General features: G+C 41.0%; 1 protein-coding gene across 1 annotated transcript; it reads right to left on the bottom strand.

The window, feature by feature from the left end:
- Positions 1–1,115: 1,115 nt before the first annotated feature.
- prim1 (DNA primase subunit 1) lies at positions 1,116–23,767 on the bottom strand. The gene is made up of 13 exons (XM_073070835.1): positions 23,626–23,767; positions 19,741–19,898; positions 18,884–18,990; positions 17,903–17,976; positions 16,034–16,170; positions 15,883–15,941; positions 12,691–12,800; positions 10,729–10,805; positions 9,137–9,260; positions 8,105–8,174; positions 6,133–6,230; positions 5,203–5,301; positions 1,116–2,279 (listed from the first exon to the last, which is right to left on the bottom strand). Exons 1-13 carry the CDS (start codon positions 23,738–23,740, stop codon positions 2,260–2,262), a joined length of 1,248 nt encoding a protein of 415 aa, XP_072926936.1. The 5' UTR covers positions 23,741–23,767; the 3' UTR covers positions 1,116–2,259.
- Between the last annotated feature and the right edge of the window lie 216 nt (positions 23,768–23,983).

Below are 23,983 nucleotides of genomic sequence, written 5' to 3'. Positions count from 1 at the left end.
TCAGGTTTATTATCATTGACATAGGTGGTGAAATCTGTTGTTTTGTGGCAGCAGTACAGTAGGTAAAAAATATTACTATAAATTGCAATAAGAATATATAGAAAAATAAATTAGTGTAAAAAGGGACCATTCAGAAATCTGAGGGTGGAGAGGAAGAAACTTTTCCTAAAATATTGAATGTGTGTCTTCAGGCTCCTGTACCTCCTCCCCGAGAGCAGAATTAGAGGGTACATCCTAGATGGTGAGGGTCCTAAATGATGGATGCCACCTACTTGAGGCATCGCCATTTGAAGATGTTTGATGGTGGGGGGCTAGTGTCCGTGATGGAGCTGACTGAATTTACAACCCATTGCAGCTTCTAGCGATCCAGTGCATTGGTGCCTTCATACCAGACAGTGATGCAACCAGCCAGAATACTCCACTGTACATTTGTAGAAATTTGATGGAGTTTTTACCAAAATTATTTGGATCAATGTGCAATGGAGGTCAGAATACTTGTATAAATGAAGCAAAAAAAAAACAAAACAAACAGGCTATTGAGACAAACTGATCATTCAGTAGTTTAGGAAACATAATGGGACTGAAGAAATACACATTTCCTTGGAGTTAATGATTTCCAATGTAAGGGAAGAAGAGAAACAAATGACAAACTGGGCTTGCATTCTCTACTTTTGAAGAACAATAACTCTCATCAGAACTAAGTTCTTACCTGGCTCTAAAAGGATGGGTACAGAACGAGGGAATTACATACTCTGAAAGTAAATTTGGATTGAAATGAGAAGTTTCTTTACCTAGAGGTGGTGAATCTTTGGAATTTTCTACTCCAAAGGGTTACAGAGAATCACTGGGGGAAAAAAGGGATAACATAGGAAAATGGCCAAGGTAGAAGGTCAATCATAATCTTATTGGGGGAGCAAGTTCTAAAGACCAGATGTGTGTTGTTTATGTAATATTTCCCCCCACTCCAAGTCTGATTGTGATGGCAAACCACAATCAATGTGAGCAGGAGCCCAAACTGAATAATTAACAAATGAAACATATGTATATACTGTTACGTTCCCCAGTAACCGGGTAGTTTTCCAGCAAAGATAGATGGATCCACTGAAGCCTGATGCTACTATTTTCAAACGTTTTTATTTATAAAGGGGCACAAACGTATGGTTAATACAAAACATTCAGATCATATACGTCGTCACAACTCAATCTAAAGCACAGGTATAGTAATAATCAATCAAAAATAAGCTCTACAGTTGTCTAGGGGTAATGTAGATATATATTGTTTACTGGATATTTAAAAGTTTTTTTGCGGTCACTGCAGTTCCACCAGCCGCCGTTGGTTGTGGTGTCACGTTGGTGCACTTTTGTTAGAAAGAGAGAGAGAGAATGAAACATTTACCCGACAGGTTTTCCAACCTGTAGGAGGTAGTCGGAAGTCTCGTTGGGGAATGGACTCTCATCTGTGGCTTCCCCTGTAGCTTGGCCGTTCTTCCGTGGTGAGGTCGCCAATCCCAGGCAAGGAAAAGACGCACACGAACCCCACCACCTGCTGCCGATCTCAAAACGCTGTCACAGGATCTCAAGCGCGTCTTCCGGTGCGTCTGGCGCCCCGCCTCGGCAGCCCACCTTTTATCTGGACTGGCGGGTTGTAGATGTCCATCAGGGTGGGGGGGGGCGAGGCAATCCTTCCCCCATCACCCATCTCACATTGCCCTGAGATTTTGCACGTAGGCCAGTTCCTTATCTCACAAAGGTGTCTCCCAAGACAATGGCTATGTCCGAGGTTTTTGTCTTGTTGAGCGACCAGCCCACTTTACCCGAGGGCTTTACACGTGGTCTTCATGAGACAATAGTCAAAGAGTCGCTTTATTCTGCTTCCCGGGGGAACGTGGTCTTCAGCACGTCTCCCTCTCTCTCTTGGGTCATTTGACCCCCCCTTGTCTAGGGCTCTTGCGAATCTCACAAAGGAGGGGGCTGGGGTCATAACAATACAAATAGACTTTATTAGATAACAGCATGATTACAGATGGCTACATAGTATTTGTAGATTTGAATTACTCCATTCGTCATGTCACCTGAAAGCCACCCAGAACTGATGCAAAGTATTTTGAATAATGTTGATAAACTTCAACATTTATTACTGTTACAGAAGCAAGGTGCAGAAGGCAAGGCAGGCAGTTTTAATCTCCAGGTCTTGAGATATGGTGGTCTTGAGACAGGATTTAAGGTGGTATCAACTTTCAAAAAGACGTTTTGTTATGATCAAAAATCTCTTTGTTTATCTGGGGGGGGGAACAAAAAAAAAATCAATGAATCATCAGAATATTCAGCTGAAGCAGTACATCCCACTAATTTTTTTCCCTTATATTCTAAAGTATTTCCCCATCTAATTGGGAAGTTAATGACATTAAATACCATCAATAACCTTCTAAACATTAACTAGGAGTTACACAAACACCACGTTGTCTTAAATTTTCTATCTTTTGAACTCTGCTTCCAATGACATGCTAGCTCATAGCAGGTTTTTTTTAAAAACATTTTTTAATTAGTTTTTCAAAACATTTTACAAATTAAAAACCCCAAATCCCAATGAGGAGCATTAATACAGTGCAAAATCAAGCGTACAATAACAATATGCTACAAAGGAAGAGAATTTAACAAAAAAGCACCTAAATTAAAGAAAGGTAAGCTTAGTGTCCTCCCCAAGCCCCAAAACACAAGATAAAAAACAACAACAACTCCAGACCAACCACCACACAGTATAAAGAGTATAGGTCAGGACAGTCAAACTCCCAGACTGTGAATACACTTAGCAACAGAGGATAATAATGCCTACTACCAGAAAAAAAAAGGGAGCTGAAAGCAAGAAGAAAAAAAAACCCTAGTCAGGAGGAAGGTTATGAAAGTACTCGATAAAAGGTCCCCAGACCTTATGGAACTTTAGATCCGAATTAAGAACTGAATAATGAATTTTTTCGAGGTCCAAGCAGGCCATAATGTCGTTAAGCCATTGCGCATGAGTGGGCGGGGCAACATCTCTCCATCTAAGGAGGATCAAGCGTCTAGCCAGGAGAGAGGCAAAGGATAATATTCGGCATTTGGTCGGACCCAGACGTAAATCTGTCTCGCCCCAAAAACCGAACAGAGCAATTAAGGGGTTAGGTTCTAGGTGCTGATTCAGAATACCCGATAATGTAGTGAAGACATCTTTCCAGAATTTCTCCAAGCTAGGATAGAGCCAGTACATACGGATGAGAGAGGCAACGCCCCTTTTGCATTTATCACAGAGCGGGCTAATGCCAGGGTAGAATCGAGATAGTTTAGATTTAGACATATGGGCTCTGTGAACAATCTTAAACTGTAAAAGGCAATGGCGAGCACAAAGAGAGGTTGAGTTAACCGATTTGAGAACTGAGTCCCAGCTCTCCTCGGATAAGGAGATATTTAAATCCTGCTCCCAGGCCATTTTAATTTTATCCACAGGGGCCTGTCGTAAGGCTGCTAGTTTATCTCGGATAATTGATATTAAACCTTTACCTAGTGGATTAATGGAAAGAAATAGGTCCATAGCATTTTTCGCAGGCATTTCAGGAAAGTTAGGAATTAAAGGAGCAATAAAGTGTCGGATTTGGAGATATCTGAAAAAGTGAGCGTTAGGCAGGTTGAACTTAACAGAGAGCTGCTGAAAAGAAGCGAAGCGATTATCGATGAAAAGATCTTCAAAATGTCTAATGCCCTTCCTATACCAAACATGGAATGCTGAATCGTACGTAGTAGGTAAAAAAAGGTGATTGTGTGCGACAGGGCTAGAAACGGAAAACCCCTGGAAACCATAGCATTTCCTGAACTGAGCCCATATACGCAAAGTGTGTCTAACAAGAGGATTAGCTATTGATCTGGGCAGTCTGCATATCAGGGTTAAAGTATTTACTGACTTCAATACTCATGCAGCATGTCGAAAGCCCCATAATCTTGTTTTTCTTCAATTTTTCAGGATTTTGCTTTGTCAGCAAAGATGCCACTTATTGCCCATGACTAGTTGTCCTTGAACTGAGTGAGTGACTTGCAGGGCTATTTCAGAAGGCACTTCAAAAGGACATTACTGATGCAGATGTCAGGTTAGGGGTGGGTGTGTGTGTGTGTGTGTGTGTGGGGGGAATTTAATGAGCCTGGTAGTTTTGTGGTCATCACTACTGATAACTTTCTTAAAAATTCCAGTATAATTCATTAAATTAAATCTAAATACAGACTTGTGGGTTAAGATGCATCATTACACTACCACCATACCCTTAGATTTGAAATCTTAGCCTTAAAAATACTCAAGAAATGAATATTCCACATTACAGAAATAAAGAATTCCAAACATCCCAGCTTTTTTCCTAAAACTCAATCTTTGGATACACTGCATTTCTTGGTAACTTTTAATGTGATGCCTTTCTTTGGCTAATAGAAACAATCCTCATCCTACCCAGGTATTGCCAGCAGATTTCTACAGTTAATCTGGATTTTATCAGTTATCGGTCAACATTGCTTCTTTGACAACATCAGCTAAACACACTGATTATGTTATTGTTGTAGGACAGAATGATTGTTGAGCTGGTCTATGCAATTGTACTGTATATAATTTATAATATTATAATCCTCCAAGACAGCAGGGGCTATAGTTCTTTTGGAGTCTTTTTTGTGTGTCATTGTTTTGATCTTTGGCAGACTCCATTTTCATTTATCTCTCAGGGCCCTGTTTACAGCCATGTGCTCAATAGATTCAGCCTCCACCTTTTATTTTATATTTTAGGATATAACAGCAACAGCAGCTTCATTCCAAAAGCAATTAATTGACTAAAGCACTTTCACATGTTTATCCTGTATTAAATAAGTGAGCCTGGTACATTGTTTTTGCACAACAGAAGGATGAGACCCAAGTCTCCTACCCAACACTTTCCTTCAGAAATAATTCTCCTGAAACATGGTAGGAAGCAGGAATTCACATCAAGAGTGCTCAAACTTCACACTGATGGAAAGCTTCCAGATTCATCTAAAAGCACCATCTAAAATCCCAAAATGTAAACATTAAAAAACACAAGCTAAATAGAAGATTCTCAGTGAAAGCAACAAATCTTTGCATGGAACCTTAGAACTCTACTCAGCCTTTGCTCTCCAGTATTTTGGCAGTAATACTATTCTGTATCCTGCACTGATACCCACCACTCTGTTCCAGCAGCAAACCCTTTCGTGACTTCTCCATCTCCTCTATGAATTGCTCAAAAATCTTGATAGGCCCCAGGAGACTTGTCTTCTTATAATCTAAATGCAGAGAAATAAAAAAGAATTCAATTTCCCCTTTGCATTACATTCTCTCGCAAACAATTTCTCTTTGGGTTGTGTCACTTGTAAAGAAAATCATACCATCCATTAATTTCATAATCTTGTCAACTGCTTTCCAGACCAACTTGTTGACTCTTGCTGCAGTAGTCTTTGCAGTGTCTCAGCTGGTTCATTGTACCCCTTTCAGCACACAACAGGAGGGCAGCTGACAGCCCTATCTTACCCTTCCTCAAAGAGCAACCATGCAATCTGCAGCATGGGTCAGTGGAGAAGATCAAAAGCAGGAACCCTGACCAAATCCTTTCCACAAAAGTGGGCCAAGGCTTCATTGTGTGACTCTTTTTGCTGCCTCAGTGCATACAGCATGCAATACACACTTTTTGCAAGGGTTTCACCTACTCAATGCAAAATTACAGTTATTTATATGCTTGTTAGCCATTTGAAAAGCAAAGTACCAAGCAAAAAATATTATGTTGGTTAGGAATTACCCCACCATGATGTATCTTAATGTAAGCTGGTCTATATGGAGCTAGAAGCACCAGGAAAAGCCCGAGGGTATCTCAGGTATATGTGATGAGCAAGTCATGAGAGGGTCACAAAAACCTCATTCCAATAGCTCTTCACTGACACTGCAGGCCAGTTTGATGATGTACAAGAAATCTATCAGTGGGCATGGAGTCTGATCTCCCTCTGCAGGATTCAGGTGCTTCAGGAAAGGAAGACTGAGATGAAAAAAATAACAACTGGTTTTGGAAGATTAATGAAAGATTGTTTTACCTCACAGGAAAACTCGTGTTCATATATTTTTACCTCTGGTGCGACGCTTCGCCTCTGGTTCCCCACCATTCTCAATGCTTACATTCTCTTGCTCTTCCTCAATTTTCTGATCAAGTTCCTTGCAAAGCAAACTGAAAGAGAACATAGCATCAGGGATTATCCATCTGCAAGTTACACAGCGGTTACCTCATCAACACATCTTACTGCTTCAATGCTTTTGGAGAGTTAAGCATGTGGCAGATGCCCTAGAAGCATCCAAACCATTACTCCCAAGTTTTGATAGTCAAAGTTTGTCCAATAGGGAAAGGGCATCACAACTAGCACATCCTCCCCTCTCTCCTCATCCAAACCAGCAAACTGTCCACCTGTACCACTAGGTCTTCCTGTTCCACAACACTTGTTAGTGCCCTGCCATTTACTGTACAAGTCCTACCCTGGCGAGAATATCCAAAATGCATCACCTCACACTTACCCAAGTTGAGGTCCGTTTGTCATTCCTCAGCACATCTCCCTAACTGATCAAGATCTCTTTGCAATTATTGTAATCTATTTTACTATCAACAAGACCCCCTCCTCCATTTAGGCTACATCCACACTACACCGGATAAATCCGTAACTGAAGCTTTTTCTCTTCGTTTTTACCCTCTGTCCACACTAAAACACTGTTTTCATCCCCCGAAACTGGAGCTTTTCAGAAACGCTCTCCAAAGTGTGTAATTTTGAAAACACCGCTCGGGCAGATCAGTGTGGACGGGGTAACTGGAGAAATCTGAAAACGCTGTCAGACAGCAGCGCGCTGTTTCATTGTTTTCCTGAACGCAACCTAACAATTTCAGAACAGACTGCAACGAGACTGAAGCCAGAAGAGTTAGAAACGTTATCACCAAATACTTTGACCCATAACTTACTGAATAAGTAAGAATAATCACTTTGCCCTGTTTTCTGTCCTTGCTTGTATGAAGGTGGTTTACCTATTTATGCAAGTACTTCTCTGATAATAGATGTGTAACAGCCTACTGTAACATTGTATGGAAATACAAGATAACACTGATGCAGACATGTTTCATACATTTAACAAGGTGCTTTATTAATGCAACAGAGTTAGTCAGTTTTTCAATGTTCGTCGTCAGCCGGGTCAATCTGTCTGTGAACTCCCTGTCGGTTGCCTCCATACGCTCCAGTACTTGTTTCTTTCCCCCCACTTTAAAGTCCTCCTGCGCGAGAGCCAACAGCTGTCTGTCGTTTAAATTTTTCTAGTCTGTAACTACACAAAACACGCACGTTCATGGCGAGATTCGACACCAAACACATCGCTTGTTTTCGGTAGATATGTCCTGCGCGATGCGCAGTAGGAGGAGATTTGCTGAAATCTCTGTTTCAACGTGGACGGAGATATTTTTAAAAATACATAGTATGGACACCTATTGCTTTTACGCAAAACCGGCGTTTTCAAAATTATCTGGTCTAGTGTGGACGTAGCCTTAGTATCAACAGCAAACTTGCTCATTGGTATTGCACTCATATGCAAATCATTTGCAGAAATGATGAATAACAGTAGGTCCCAACACCGACCTCTGGGACACACGAGTCAGAGGCTCCAGTCAGAGAATCAAACTTCACCCATCACCCTCTGCTTCCTATTGGTGAAGCAGTTCAGGATCCACCTCATTAGCTCCCCCAAATCCCATGCAACCTAACCTTCCAGATCAGCTTGTCATGCAGGACCTTGTCAAAGGCCTTACTGATGTCCTAGCATCATCTATCCCCTTAGTTACCTCTTCAAAAGGTTCCAAAAGATTTGTCAGACATGACCTCCCATGCACAAAACCATGTTGGTTCCAAATCAGGCCTTGACTACCCAAGTGATGGTAGATCTTGGTGCATGGCATAAAAAAGGTTGGGATCCCCTGCCCTAAAAGCTCCAAGAGATGGCACCAACACCAGAGAAAGAAAATACTTTTTGAATATGCAAAAAAATCATAGCCAAAGCCAAAAGCCTTCCTACCTTATTGTGGGCACATTAAGGGGATCAAATTTATCCACGTTCTTCAAATCAATGGGCACTGAAATTCGACCTGAAAGCACAACAGAAGTGATGAGAAGAGCATGAAGCTTGCAGGCTGATATCTTTCACACACTGACAGTGGGACCCAGTACAATCCATGTGGAAACACTGAAATTTCCATTTATACAAAACTAAATGTGGGATTACCTTAAAGCAAAATCTTCCACCTGTGAACTGATAGTACAACACAGCCAATGATGGTAGAAATCAGCTCTGAGGGGAACAGCGGGTAGTGCTGCTGACTCACAAACCTGGGTTCGATTCTGACCAGGGGTGATGTATGTGTGCATGCCATTACTGCACTTCCTAGTGGGTGATCCAAATTTCTCCCACAAGAGGTGTGGATTGGTGGGCTAATTGATTAATGTACATTACTCCTAGTGTGGGTGACAGAAGACACACAAAGACATTGTGGACAGATAGAAAAAAGGGGTTTTAGCAGATGGTTGATCTTTTGTGATGTTTAGGTGAAGTTGACGGCACGCAAAAGAGAATAAATTACAGGGAAACAATATGAGAGATTTCAAGAGTGAAAAGGTTAGAAATATAAATGTTTGCTTGCAATGTTGAAGTACAGCAATAAATACTTTAACTTTAGATGTCAGCTGGGCAACACCAGGCCTGGATACTGGTTGACAAAAGCAAGTATTATCATCATCCATCCATGGTTAACACCATTACACTTCAACAAATAAAAGCTTTATGTTTAAAATGAAAATACATTTCACATGAACTTGTTCAAAAGCCACAGGGTCCAGAGCAAAGTATCAATCCCAGCCAAGAAGGTCAGGAAGAGGTACTCAGGAAACCAATTAGTTTATTATGCGAAGGGAGAGTTAATAATGCACCTGCTCACCTATCAGTTGCAGAGACAACTGGCGTGGGTGGAGATATGAAAGATAACTCCTGACTACCTACTTACCAGATAGTATAAAGCACTGTCAACAGGTGTTGCAAGGTAACACTAATTACCTGTTTTGGGATGGACAGAGAAAGGGCTTTTCAGCAGATGGTTGATACTTTTACTGACGTTCACATCCAGGCGAGGATAGCAGTACTGCAGCATTATCTCTCCCATGTGAAGACTTTTGTTCAACTGTAAAAAAAAACAATTGATGAATGGCAAGTTCAGCTTCAAAATCACAGCAAGTAGGGCAGTAATGTCAGACTTTCCCAAGCCCTTCCAATTCTAAAACTGAACCATCTGGTGCGTTCATGTTTACTAATTTCAATCACAGAGAAAATCCAAATTAAACAACAAACCAAACAACACTTAACCTGCCTGGATTTTTAAGCGCAAACCGAAGGCAAAACAAAACCGATGTAAGAGCATCAACCAGAAACGTTAATCAAGTTGCGATTAGAAACTCAGATACAAGTTACAGAATTACCTCGCTATTCACTTCTTTCATGAACACCTGTGAGCACTTGAATAAAGCAGGCAGAATTAATTGAATGATCCATAATAGACAAGTACACCATATGTTTTTAGGGATTAAGCTATATAGACTACAGCCTCCAACATTCAATCACTTTGCTACAATAAGCTTTCTCATCTCCGCCAAGGTCACTCAGGATCATCGACATGAGAAGATACAAATAACGTAAATCCCGTTTGGAAGAACAGGTGGATGGGTAAGCACAAACAAGGTCCACTAAAAGATAATCACTCCCAAACAACCTGACATACACATTACATGGTTTGAGCAAGGAGGCCACAGGTTTCAATACCTGGAATCATAGCAATTTACTGAAAAGAAGGAAGCTATCGTATTCATGCCGACCAAAGATTTATTTTAGGTTGATCCTGCTTCCCAGCACATCAGCCTTGCAGTTACAGCATTTCAAATAATTCCTTTTTAAATATAGTGGGGACTTCCAACTCCAGCATCTTTTAAGCAGTGAATTCCCAAAGTCCATCACTTGTACAGAGAAGATTCAACTCCCTTCTGACCTTTCTACTAACTGAATCTATTCCCCTTGATTACTGACATTTCTGCAAAGGAATGTTTACCCTGTCTAGGCCTGTAATTACTGCCAAAGAAAACAACCCCAGCCTGAATAGTTTCCCCTTGTAACCACAATTCTTCAGCCTGACAGTGTCTTTATAAATCCTTTTGGATTCCTCTCTAATGATATCACACCCTTCTTGTAAAACTGAGCAGAGACGTACACAGCACTTTGGTCGCAGCCCTCATCCTCTCAACAGTTTATACAGCCTGGATTCAGGCCCTTCAGCCCAACGTGCCCACACTAAACAGGATACCCACCAAGTGACTCCCATCTGCAGTCTCATACTGTAAAGGCGGGCATCGTGTAAGTGGTCTCATCCACCTGACTGGCAACTTTTGGGTATCTATGTACATGCACTTCATGCCCACCCCCCTTCCTCTACCCTTGTATAATGCCAAAACCCCGCAGATTTCCACTTGGTAGCACTTAAGGAGAAAGCCGAAAATATTTCATAGCTAGAAACTGTGTGACGTTCCAAAAGCTGCCATCCAATCTTTCCCAATTGTACCTGTTCTATGTAATCACTAAGCTGTCATTATGTGAACACTTACATTCTTTTGGAACAATTTCCAGCGCTCAACTGAATTCCGTGCTTTTATAAAATCCCTTTGCAGTCCCTCTTGAATCTGTGTACACTTGTTAAGGAGATGCACCCACTGTTTCATAAAAATATCTGATTTTAACTTAATAAGTGGAGGCTTAAAAATAAAATCTTTTTACCAGACCAACTCTTAAAGAACTTAACTTTCTATTCCTTGGCTACATTAGTCTTATACAGTTGCTGTGTGGCATGCTGGGACAGCCTGACCCAGCTATGTTATTCACACAAGAGAATTTGCAGCACTTTTTCATTGTGTGTGGCCCAATGTACAACTCGGACTCTATGCATGCACATGCCTTTCAAGTACTTAATGGATTATTAAACTCCAGACAAGGATGCAATTGACAGCAAGTACAGTTTGAAAAAAAAAATCAATTTATTCTCAGGGTAGAGCCTCATTGCCAGATGATTAATCAACACCTTCTGTGTGGGACTGGAATTAAGACTGACAATAGATCTACCTTCCCAAAAGACTTAAGAACACTCAACATAATACTGCTGCCACATAACAACAAACTTCACGACATATGCCAGTGATATTAAACATGATTCTGATTCAATCTGTAATTCTGGAGTAATTCAACCTTCACGTCACTAACTAGATTTTACTCTTAACAGTGCAATTTTAACTTGTACTCCTGGCTTCTGCATTTCAGGTCCAAAATTGTTTGTCAAATATTCATTTTCAGGCCAAGGCCATTCCTTTGAGAAGGTTGGTGGTTCTTATGAAGGTGCTCCCAGTGCTGCTGAGGAGGGAGTTCAAGGATTCAGTCCCAGCAATGAAGGAGAGGCAAACTGAACTGAACGAATGGGCTCCCAGACTGGCTGTAGTGTTGACTGGCTTTGAGGCTGTGAATTCACTTTTGTGACCTTTAGTTCTGTATGTTATTTGCTTACTTTTTATTGTTTGCATAATTTTTTTTTGCACATTGGGTGTTTGATGGTCTTTTTTAATGGGTTCTATTGGGTTTCCTTTTTTTGTGGCTGTGTGTATGGAGACAAATCTCAAGGTTTTATATTGTATACTGTACATACTTTGATAATAAATGTACTTTGAACTTTGATATAATTTCTAGTCCTGATGTAGGTGGTGTTGAAGGCCACAGAATAGGGGGTTCTGTTGGAATTACTGCATTTTGTAGATGCACGCAACGGTAATACCATCAAACATCAAGGTTTTCTCCTGTTGGAGATGGCCAATGCCCGGCACTTTATGGTGTGAATGTTACATGCCACTCAACAGCTGGTGACTGAATGCTGTCTAGGTTTTGCTGAACACAGGCATGGGATGTTCTGTTTGCTGAGTTGTAAATGGAACTGAGCATTGTGCAACATTAATGATCCCACACAAGCCAAAAGCAGTCTGGAGACGAAGAATCAAACCAGGCATATCTACCAATTGATGGAACGAACAATTCATTAAAACTACCTTTATTTGAAGTGGATTTTTTTTCTGCTAAAGCTCGGCTTTACAAAATCACAAAAATCATCTTTCCCTTCTGGCATACTTTATTCTGCTGGCTAGGGAGAAAATGGTGTAGAATTGAGAGACAATTTTTTTTAAAAAGAGTAAAGGGACTTAATTTTATTTGTGATTTTCTTTTTGAAGGAGGTTTTCCAATTTAGCAAGAGTGAGATATTTTGTGTTCAAAGTAAAAACTGTTCTTGCAGTGGAAAATTTCTCACACCAGCGTGAGAACATGATTTTTGTTTAGAGCAAATTTTGTGTTATCTTTGACCATGGATCCACCAAGAACTGGACCATCTGGTCTCAACTGAACACAGGATAAGGGACAGGACAGAAGTATTCACTCAGAGAATGTTCCAAGCCATAGGTCACTTGTTAAATGTGTCGATTATTTAATGTTAACTATGGATTCACAAAATATTGCTTATTCCAGTGAAAGGATATCATCGGGGACCAAAACAAGGATCTTCTGCCAAGTTTCTTTACTGCCGAAAAGATCTTGTTTACTTGTGGCATAGTCTTCAAAATAACCATCTATCACTTTGAGTGCTTCCCTGCAGGTGGACGAAAAGCAATGGTTACCCATAAGGACACATTTTTAAACAGGTATTAACTAAACCTTCCTGCTTCCCTCTAAGCCATGAAAAGACATTAAATTCAGTGCACAGCTAAGTAGTCATAACGGATTTGCAAACTTTCATAAAAATACAAACATAATGCGAGTGTGAACCAACACTCACACAACACGTCACAAAAACCCCATTTCATTTATCTAATCATTGTAAATTCAGAAGTCTTAAAATGCTCATTACATAGCATCACATGCCATTTCCTTTAACTCACTGAGTAGTGCCTTGGGAGAGCTGCTGGTCACATATAAAAAGCTTGATTCATGCACGTACTTCAGTTTGTCAGATTGACAACGCACCAGAACCTCAGAACACAAAATACTTGCTTTAATATCTATCATGAATAATTAATATGTAGCACTGTTGCTACATACATTTTGTCCCAACTGCAGGACAGACCCACCAGAGAGGGGGTAGTACAGTGCCATAAATCAGAATAGAGTAGCCCTGATTCCATGGACACAGAACAGCACAGTTGGTACACGTTGTGCTGACCTTTTAACCTACTGAAACATCAATCTAACTGCTCCCTCCCAGATTGTCATCCATTTTTCTATCATCCATGTGCCTAACTAAGAGACTCTTAAATCTCGCCAATGAATCTGCCTCTACCACCACCCCTGGCAGTGAGTTCCATGCATCCACCACTGTGTATATATTTTAAAAAATCTGACATCCCCCCCCCCAACATATTCCTCCAATCACTTTAAAATTATGCCCTCTCATTTCCATCCTAGGAAAAACTCTCTGGTTGTCCACACTATTTATGCCTGTTATCATCTTATGCACCTCTATCAAGGTTCAGATAGTCAGAAACCTCCTCCTACCACCACCTACTTTCTACAGGGGCACAACTGAGAGCATCCTGACTGGCTGCATCACTGTCTGGTATGGGAACTGTACCTCCCTCAAGTGCAGGACTCTGCAGAGAGTGGTGTGGACAGCCCAGCGCATCTGTAGATGTGAACTTCCCATGATTCAGGACATTTACAAAGACAGGTGTGTAAAAAGGGCCCGAAGGATCATTGGGGACCTGAGTCACCCCAATCACAAACTGTTCCAGCTGCTACCATCTGGGAAACAGCACTGTAGCATAAAAGCCAGGACCAACAGGCTCCGGGACAGCTTCTTCCACCAGATCATCAGACTGATTAATTCATGCTGATGCAACTGTATTTTTATGCTATACTGACCATCCTGTTGTACGTAATATTTATTATAAATTAATATAAATAGCACATTTCACAATTGAATGGAGACTAACATAAAGATTTTTACTCATGTATATGAAGGATGCAAGTAATAAAGTCACTTCAATTCAATTTATTCAGCTGATGAATCAGTGCCCCCCCACAGAATGTTTTCTGGATGGGGGACTTTAAGGACATTGCTGCCAAGTTAGTTCTGTAGAAGGTAGCGAGTGAACCAACACAAGTAGTGCATCTACTTTGACCTCACCAATCTGTCCACGATAGTATTTATAGAAGGAACTGCCACACAAGCCACCGAGGACATGCTCCATTGTGTTACATGCCAGTACAAATGTGCTAAAGGTACAGACTCTGAATACATATAACTGTGCATTGATGAGACATAATGTTCGATCAGTGGCACAGAAATGTTCGCCACCACAATCTATAACCTCATGACCCAACAAATTCCTCATTCAACCAGTTACTAAACAAGTCAGGTGATTAACCCTGGATCAGTGACTGCAGAAGGGTATACGAGGAGAGCACCAGGTACACCAATAAATGCTGAAGCTAAAACACAGATCTACAGGCACAATAAACAAAGATAAGCAATCTCACAACCAACTGGTCACTTCAAAACTCTGCAGTCCTACCACTTTGTCAAGAATGATGGTGGGAACAACACATTAGTGTAACATTATTACATGGCCAATGATCTGGGTTCAATTCCGCCACTGTCTTTAAAGAGTTTGTACGTTCTCCTCACGAGCATGTGGGTTTCCTCTGGGTGCTCCGGTTTCCTCCAACAGTCCAAAGACGTACAGGTTAGTAGGTTAATGGGTCACATGGGTGTAATTAGGACACACAAACCTGTTACCATACGGTATCTCTAGATAAACAAAATAAATAACAATTAAACAGGTTCCAGGAACTTCCTTAAAGACAAGCTGAAACATTTGTAAACATTCAGCCAGAAGTACCATGTCTGCATCCTCTCAAGATCTCCACCATCGCAGAAGTCAGCTCCAGCCAATTTGATTTACTCTATGTGATGTCAAGAAATAGCTGATAGTACTGGATAAAGCAAAATTTATAGTGCCAGACAACATCTTAGCTAGTACTGAAGACCTGCATTCCAGAACATACTGTGCCTTAGCCAAGTTGTTACTACTAAATCACTGGCAACTGCTGAACAATGTGGAAAAATCGCCCAGGTTGGTCAAGCACAAATACACAAATTACCGCTCCTGCCTCTACTTCTTCTACAAAGTTAATGAAATTCATTGCCTTTCCACATCATCACTGTCCAACTCCTAGAAATCTCCACCCGATGGCACTGTGGAATTAGAAACATAGAAAACCTTTAGCACAATACAGGCCCTTTGGCCCACAATGCTGTGCCGAACATGTACTTACTTAGAAATTAGCCCTCTATTTTTCTGAGCTCCACGTACCCATCCAGGAGACTCTTTAAAGACCCTATCATATCCGCCTCCACCACCGCCGCCGGCAGCCGATTCCACTCACTCACCACTCTGTGTAAAAAAACACCCCTGACATCTCCTCTGAACCTACTTCCAAGCACCTTAAAACTGTGCCCTCTTGTGTTAGCCATTTCAGCCCTGGGGAAAAAGCCTCTGACTATCCACACAATCAATGCCTCTCGTCAGTGCAAACTCCACTCTCCAACTCAATAGGGGCAAAATGCTACCAATGAGTCACAACTGACATTTCTTGCCTTAAAACTATAGATGGACATATGATATTCTCTACATATCTAAAAGTAAATAATTTCCTTACTCTACTACACTTACTTAATAGAAGGATGAATGGGTTCTGTCAGGTGTACTTTCTTAACGGTATCAATCCCACCCTGTAAAATAAAGAGCAACACTTAGCATTACAAACTAATGGCAGAATGGTTACACGCTGTGCTTTCTGCACCAGAGTTCACAAATCACATACCTTAACCACACTCAGGTACTCTGCGACAGCTGACCGCGCTGCCTGGGAAAGTTTCCGAGCACTTTCATCACAGACCCAGCAATGCACCCCTCTTCGACCAGAATATACCCAGAGGCGATGCAGAAACCCAAAATCCTCTGTCGAGTGAACACAGGAAACCAATAATTAGTCAAATTTTAACGTGTGCCCAAGTCCCTAAGAAGCACAATTTCAACAGAGATGAAATTATTATTGTAATGCTTATATTATTAATTTTTGATAGTTATTTATAAAATGTGTCAGACTCAGGTTTATTTTGGGGAAGTTTAGCAAATTACACTTTCTGTAAGTTGTGCCACAAGATGACTGAATGTGTAGCCAAGCCATCTTACAATGCAAATGGTTGAATATACATCTCAGAAACAGGGCACTTGCCTCAGCTGTTTCCTGTTGGTCCGTATTTATGATGCTAGTGCATAGTGAGGAAGCAGGTTGAGACCACTGCCGCTGCCACATAGTTAAGAAAATGTGCAAACCTTCCCAGCGACAAACGAGAGATAAATCCAGAAGTTTGTGTGTGTATTATCTTTGGGGAATGCTGGTAAGACCACAGTGCAATTGTGAGGTTGATTGCTTCCTGTATCTTAATGCAGAAATAATGTGCTTTGAAAATTTAAATAGATTTTGTATTTTCATTCGTACTCAAGATCAATTTACTGTACTCACTCAATAGAAGGACAAGAAATAAAGCAGTAGCTCCACAATGTTAATGCATTGCCTGGTGTGTTACTGCACAGACCCAAACTATCAAGGTTTAATCTCTGATCAGGTTGGTTTACAAGAACATTAAAAATGCAAGCAGGAGTCCCTTGTGCCTGAAAGATGTTGGTAATTGGATGGAACAAGCTTCCTTAGCACCATAGAGTTATACAGCTTGGGAACAGGCCCTTTGGCCTTCCTCCATGTCTACTTGGTTAGTCCCATTTGCCTGTGTTTACCACATATCCCTCTAAAAACTTTATCCATATACCTGTCTGAGTGCCTTTTAACCATTGTAATTGTACCTGTCCTCTGGGGAAAGCTGAGAGGAGGAGGAATTGATGAGAATTAGAGAGAAAATAAGGGAAATGATTGGGGGGGGGGGGGGGGGAGTAAATAGAACTGATGGGAATAAGCTGAGAGCCAAGATAGATTCAATGGACTGAATGGCCTCCTGTGAAATCAATAAGGATAAATGGCCAATGTACAATATTCCAGAAGCAATATCCCTGGGGCTCTATATAATTAAACAAGGCGTCTCACTCTTTTACTCAAATCCTCTTTACATAAATGTCAACATACCATGTGTTTTCCTAATTACTCACTAAGCCTGTACATTAACTTTTAGTGATTGGTGTACAAAAACATCCAGGTCCCTCTGAACACCAACACTTTTTAATCTCTCACTATTGAAATATACTTTGTCTTTCTGTTATTTTTCCTACCAAAGCACATGTTCTCACATTTTCCCCACATTATATCCCACCTGTCATCTCTCTGCCCATCCACTTAACTGTCTATATCCCCCCAAAACTTCTCTGCATCCCCCATTGCCCCTTATTCTTCTATCATAAATAAATTTACATATATTACAATCAATCCCCTCATCCAAATTATTGACAAGGATAGCAAAAAGCTGAGGTCCCAGCAGTAATCTCTGCTGTTTCCCAATGTTTACAGCTTCCCAACCAACAACTGACCTGTTTAACTTGTTAGCAAATCCTCAATCCACATCAGTGTACATTAACTCTCTGATAACACTCAAGGACAAAAAACTGCCACATACAAAAAAGAGCAAGCATATGGAAAAAGTATAGAAGAGTGACCAAAGATAAAAAAAGGGAATCTTACCTTCTAATGCTCTATCCAGAATCTTAATAGCCATAGTCATCAGTGTCCAACAATTACGACAAATATCTGCAGAGCTGAAGAATATTATACAGTGTCAAGGGATTAGTGTAATTTTAACCTTTATGTTGATGTAAAAACTGACCGAGGTTATTGTCTGCAGCAGTCAACAGGACCCTCACCTATTCCCACAAACAGCAACTCTAGGCCACAGCAAAGCACTTTAAAACAATAAACTAAACATTAAGTGAACCAAGAGCCAGTGATAAATCAAATCTGGCATAAAATTTCCAATTAACTGTACTTTAGGTTTCATTTTATTAAATACATTTTGCATAACCACCCATTTGTTCAACAATTCCGGTACATTCTCATTATATCTTTCTTGAATTTCTGTTGCAACAGTGTAGTAAATAGAAATATGAGCCCTCTCTACAACAATATTAATTGCCATGATTCCCTGGTAAACATAACTACCCAGCAAGAGGATGCACATTCAAAACTTTAATCTTACTCAGATTAAGGGCGGCACAATGGCTTACAGTACCAGCCACCCAGGTTCATCTCCCACCGCTGTCTGTGAGGAGTTTGTACATTCTCCCTGCGACCGTGTGGGTTTCCTCCAGGGGCTCCGGTTTCCTCCCACAGTCCAAAGATGTTGGTTAATTAACTGGTCATTGTAAATTGTTCCATGATTGGGCTAGTATTAAATTGTGGGCTGTTGGGTGAGACAGCTCGGAGGGCCAGAGGGCCCTATTCCATGCTGTATCTCAATAAATAATCATATTGCACCCACCAAATGCCAATGTACTGTCACTCTTCGATTGGGATTAGGGTTCCTTTTAGCGACGTTACCTCAGGATTGTTGTACCTGAAACTTACTCTCCATTAAAACATCCTACACAGGCAATTCTTGTAAGAGCATCTCGGATTACCACAGTAAAGCATTGGACCAGTGTGAATGGATTTCAAGTATAACCATACCTACAACAGGTTCGGACATCATCATAATCTGTCATATCAATATCAAAGACCAACTCTTTACTTTCTGCCTGGAAGGCCCCTGACTTCACAGAGTTATGTTGACTAGGCTGTAAGGGAAAACAAAAACCAGTTATAATATTGCCAGAGAAAATTTGCACCCTATCTCACCAAATCACTCCTTTCCCCTTCACCCCAAGCCTTTAAAACATGGGTGACATATTCATTCCACTTGGCTCCCTCTGGTGGTATTTTTTTCAAAGTGAGCCTTCCACAGGTGGATTTGCTGTGGAAACATTGTAGAAAATCCTGATACTGCCATTGATACAACCATATAGCAAAGTGAATATCCCTGTACAATTTCCCTTCCTTTACACTCCTCAGTACACTTTTTGTTGTAAACTCAGTTTAGCCTCTTTACTGGCCAGTCCTGTAGGCAGTACTGACAGCCTCAGAATAGAAGGGCATCCCTTTAGAGCAGAGATGAGGAGAGATTTCTTTAACCAGACGGCTGTGGAGACCAAGTTATTGGGTATATTTAGAGCAGAGGTTGATAGGTTCTTGATTAGTCAGGGTGTCAAATGTAGGTAAAAGAATGAGGTTAAAAGGGAAAATAAATCAGCCATGATGGAGTGGCAGAACAGACTTGATGGGCCAAATGGCTTAATTCTACTCCTATGTTATATGATAGATTTCCCCTCCCCACAAAATGTCACAGGCATCACTTATGCAAGATGTACAATTGCTGTTTTAGTATAGATTGCCATATGTATGTATTCACAAAAAGTAACATTGATAAAGGGAGTTCTCAAACCAGTCTATGAGATTGAAAACATTAAAAACAATGTCCATAGGGTAACCTTGTGAGAATAGACAGCTCCAATGTCGATCTTGAAAGGAACCACTTTCTGTATTTCTTTCTCCAATTCATTCTGACTACTAAAGGACTGGTAACGTACGTAGATGTCATCTTTCAAGGTGAAGGAAAATTCTCGATTCTGGAAGTAATTCTTGGGGACTGTCAGCAGAAATAGAGAGCACAACCATCAAGCCTTGTAAATAAAAATAAGAGTATTAAGCAATCTACTATCAAACAGGTCAATTGGAATGCAGGTTGGTATCAGAAAAGGTCACCAGTTCACAGACTTGGTTTCAACCCATTTTTTGTTTTTTTTAAATAACACATTTTATGTGACGGAGGTTTATGGCACAGGAGGCAGACACATTCAGCCCATTAGAACCACGCCTGTCTAAAATTCATTTCCCACTTTCAATCTGCAGCCCACAACTCTAAGTGCTCATCCAGATACTTTTTTGCTACCACCACCGTGAGTGGAAACATTTTTCAACATCTCTCAACTTGGAATATTGTGAACAGTTTTGGGCCCCTATCAAAGAAAGGATGTGCTGACATTGGAGAGGGTCCAGAGGAAGTTCACGAGAATGATTCCAGGAATGAATGGCTTGGAATGAGTGTTTGATGGCTCTGGGCCTGTATTCACTAGAAAACAAAACAATGAGGGGTGGCCTCATTGAAACCTGTCGAATGGTGTGGATGTGGAGAGGATATTTCCTATGGTGGGAGAGGACACTGCCTCAGAATAGAGGGGCATCCTTTTAGAACAGAGATGAGGAGGAATCTTTTTAGGCAGAGAGTGGTTAATTGAGGAATTCATTGCCACAGGTGGTTGTGGAGGCCAAGTCTTCAGGTATATTTATGGCAGAGATTGACAGATTCTTGATTGGTCAGGACATGAAGGGATACGGGGAGAAGGCAGGAGATTGAGGCTGAGAGGAAAACGGATCAGTCATGATGAAATAGCAGAGCAGACTCAATATGCTAAATCGTCTAATTCTGCTCCTATATCTTATGGTCTTTATAGTCTAATCCTCCTTCCTTAATCCTCTTGGTTACTGACTCTCTGTTGTGAGATACAGATGATTACTCTTTATCATCATCTAGGCCCCTCAAATCCACCTGAACTGTCTCTAGTCTGCTGATAGTTTATACATTTTGTCCCTGCGATAACATCAAAACATCCGGGAGAAAAGCAAAACGGCATATGAGCAGCATGGTAGTGTAGCAATCAGCTTTATAGTGCCAGCGGTCAGAGTTCAATTCCCACTGCTGTCTGTGAAGAATTTGTACGTTTTCACTGTCACAAAAATTATACCATTACTCTACACAACACACTCAGCAAGTCAGGTAGCATCAATGGAGGGGAGTAAAGAGTCAATACTTCAGGCCGTGACCCTTCATCAGGACTTCATTTTGGCCTAAAACTGTTTACTCCCCTCCATTGATGCTACCTGACTTGCTGAGTTCCTCCAGCATTTTGTGCGTGTTGCTGTGGTAACCAGGTATGGTCAATAAATGCTGAAGAGAGCATGTCACACACATGGTGTGTTGTGTAGAGTAATGGTATAAATTTTGTGACTGACTGCAAACATCCAGGTTTGGAATGAATTATTACCTCTTTTACTCTCCCACCCTGCTGAGGAAATAACTGTAAAACTGTACTGGTGGTTATACATGTTGCTCTTTCAATTTAGGTACAACTTAAAAACAAGTTCAGGATCACATGAGAAACCAGTAACATAACTCATTAGTGGATTGGTTGAAGTTGAATTTTTATCATCAAAAGATAAATATTAGCTTTATTTGTCACATGTACATTGAAACATACAGTGAAATGCATTGTTTTGCATCAATAATCAACACAGTCTGAGGATGTGTTGGAAGCACGGTGACACCATGCCTCTGCTCAAGGTTTTCAGCATCTTGAGTTTCTGGTTACCAGGTCTGTCTTGTGACTGAAGCTACTTTTAAAGACCATTATTTTGACATTCTGGAAGCACATCACCTAAATCAGATAGCAAAGCACAGCTGAAGGGCGCCTGAGATCTCGTTTCTTGGGAGCTCTTCATGATGACTTTACTACTCCCAGCCTACAAAGGGCAACTTAGAAGCAGGTGACAACGATTACATTTCGAACCATGAAAGTGATGGCACAGACCAGTCCTGCAGCATTACAAGTTAGTACTTAGAACACAAAATGTATTTTGTATCCCAATTACTGATCTGAGAAATCGATGTTCATGCCATCAGGTTGGAGGCTACCCAGATGGAACATAAAGTGTTGCTCCTCCAACCCAAGTGTGGCCTCATCACAGAAGTAGAGGAGGCCATAGACTGAACTATCAGAATGGGAATGCCAGCAAAACCAAGGCAGACGCAATCTTAATGGCTCTTCACACAGCTTTGGACCACCTGGACAACACAAACACCTACGTCAGGATGCTGTTCATCGACTATAGCTCAGCATTTAATACCATCATTCCCACAATCCTGATTGAGAAGTTATAGAACCTGGGCCTCTGTACCTCCTTCTGCAACTGGATTCTTGACTTCCTAACCTGAAGACCACAGTCTGTGCAGATTGGTGACATCATATCCTCCTCACTGACAATCAACACTAGTGCACCTCAGGGGTGTGCGCTAGCCCACTGCTCTACTCTCTCTATACCCATGACTGTGTGGCTAGGCATAGCTCAAATACCATCATCAGGGATCCACACCACCTAGGCCATGCTCTCTTTTCACTGTTGCCATCAGGAAGGTAGTACAGGAGCCTCAGAACTCACACCATAGGTTCAGGAACAGTTACTATCATTGAAATGTTCCCACAACCTATGGACTCACTTCTAAGAACTCTTTATCCCATGGTCTCGATATTTATTGCTTATTATTCATTGCTTATCTATTATTTCATTCCTTTGTATTTTGCACACTGGTTGAACACCCAAGTTGGTGCAGTCTTCCATGATTCAGTTATGGTTATTATTCTATGGATTTATTGAGTATGCCCACAAGAAAATGAATGTCTGGAATGTATATGGTGACATATGTACTTTAATAAATTTACTTTGAGCTTTAAATTTTTATTCTGTTTCATGGATATTCTCAAGAGGAAACCTATCATGCTTGCCTTTAAAAAAATTACAATTGTTTCTGTTTCTACCACCTCTTCTGGCAGCTCACTTTAAACAACTAGCAGCCTGCGTGAAAAACTTACCTTCAGATCTTCTTTAAGCTCCTCCCCTTTCATTTTAAACCTGCACTTTCTAGATCCAGACTCCACTGCCCTGGGAATAAAGATTCTATCTATCCTATTAATGCCCCTCATAAGTTTATAAAACTCGACAAGGTCACCCCAGTGAGAATAAACCCTGACAGCTCTCCGTGCTAGGTGACTCTCTTTTGCATCTCTCCATTGTTTTTAAACCTTTCTTTTATGTAGTGCAGCAAGCGGAACTGTGTACAATAAAGTTTCCATTCTCAATCCCTTTGGTACACCACTTGTTACAGATTTCCAGTTAGAAAAATACCCTTCCACCACTACCCTGTATCGCCTATCGCCAAGCCAATTTTGTATCGAATTCGCTGGGTTTTGACCCGAAACGTTGACAGCTCCTTTCCTCCCACAGATTATGCCCGCTTGCTGCGCGCTTCCGGCAGGCTGACTGCAAGTCATCTCCTTCTTTGATCCATTAGGTAGACCTTCCATGAATCGTTAAACTACATCAGCTCCATATAAACACGATCCAACTAACCCCACTCCCCATAATTATGCGCAGAAATACGTACAGAGATCATTAAATGTAAAGTGGACAACCCGTAATGTGTCGAAATCTTTTCACGAAATAGCAAAACTTAAATGAAACGTTTCATATTTTTTCCTTACCACCTCCATAACTCAGCCACCTGAAGTACTGAGGGTACGGGAAGAGGCGCCTGTAGTAAACAGGGAGCAAATCTGCTAATTCAAATGCATCATAGCGGTTCTCAGTTAGCGCCATTTTCGGAGCAAAAATAAAGCGCGCCAAAAGCGCTTAACCGGAACCACTCTCCACTTCACGGAAGCAATCTGCCAAGCTTGCCGGGAGTTGTAGGCTTGACACTGTATTTAATCTTTTTCTGACTTTTTATGGCGGTTTGCAATCCCACTTAAAGGTGCATTACCGCCACCAACTGGACTGGAGTATGGAGGGGGGGGGGGGGACCCTTTCTACATCTCTATTAAACGAAAGCTAAATTACTCA

This window comes from Hemitrygon akajei, chromosome 18, assembly GCF_048418815.1.
Source record: "Hemitrygon akajei chromosome 18, sHemAka1.3, whole genome shotgun sequence".
Classification (NCBI taxonomy): domain Eukaryota; kingdom Metazoa; phylum Chordata; class Chondrichthyes; order Myliobatiformes; family Dasyatidae; genus Hemitrygon; species Hemitrygon akajei.
The sequence above is the reverse complement of the archived record's forward strand: the minus strand, read 5'-3'. Positions and strand labels throughout refer to the sequence as shown.

What these genes read in the sequence shown, in the direction of transcription:
- prim1 (XM_073070835.1), bottom strand. Translation starts at nt 23,740, where the DNA reads ATGGCGCTAACTGAGAACCGCTATGATGCATTTGAATTAGCAGATTTG. An exon ending in GAGCTGTCTATTCTCACAAG is followed by an intron (nt 18,991 to 19,740) that starts GTTACCCTATGG and finishes TTTCCCTTACAG; the next exon opens with CCTAGTCAACATAACTCTGT. An exon ending in AGTACCTGAGTGTGGTTAAG is followed by an intron (nt 15,942 to 16,033) that starts GTATGTGATTTG and finishes TTTATTTTACAG; the next exon opens with GGTGGGATTGATACCGTTAA.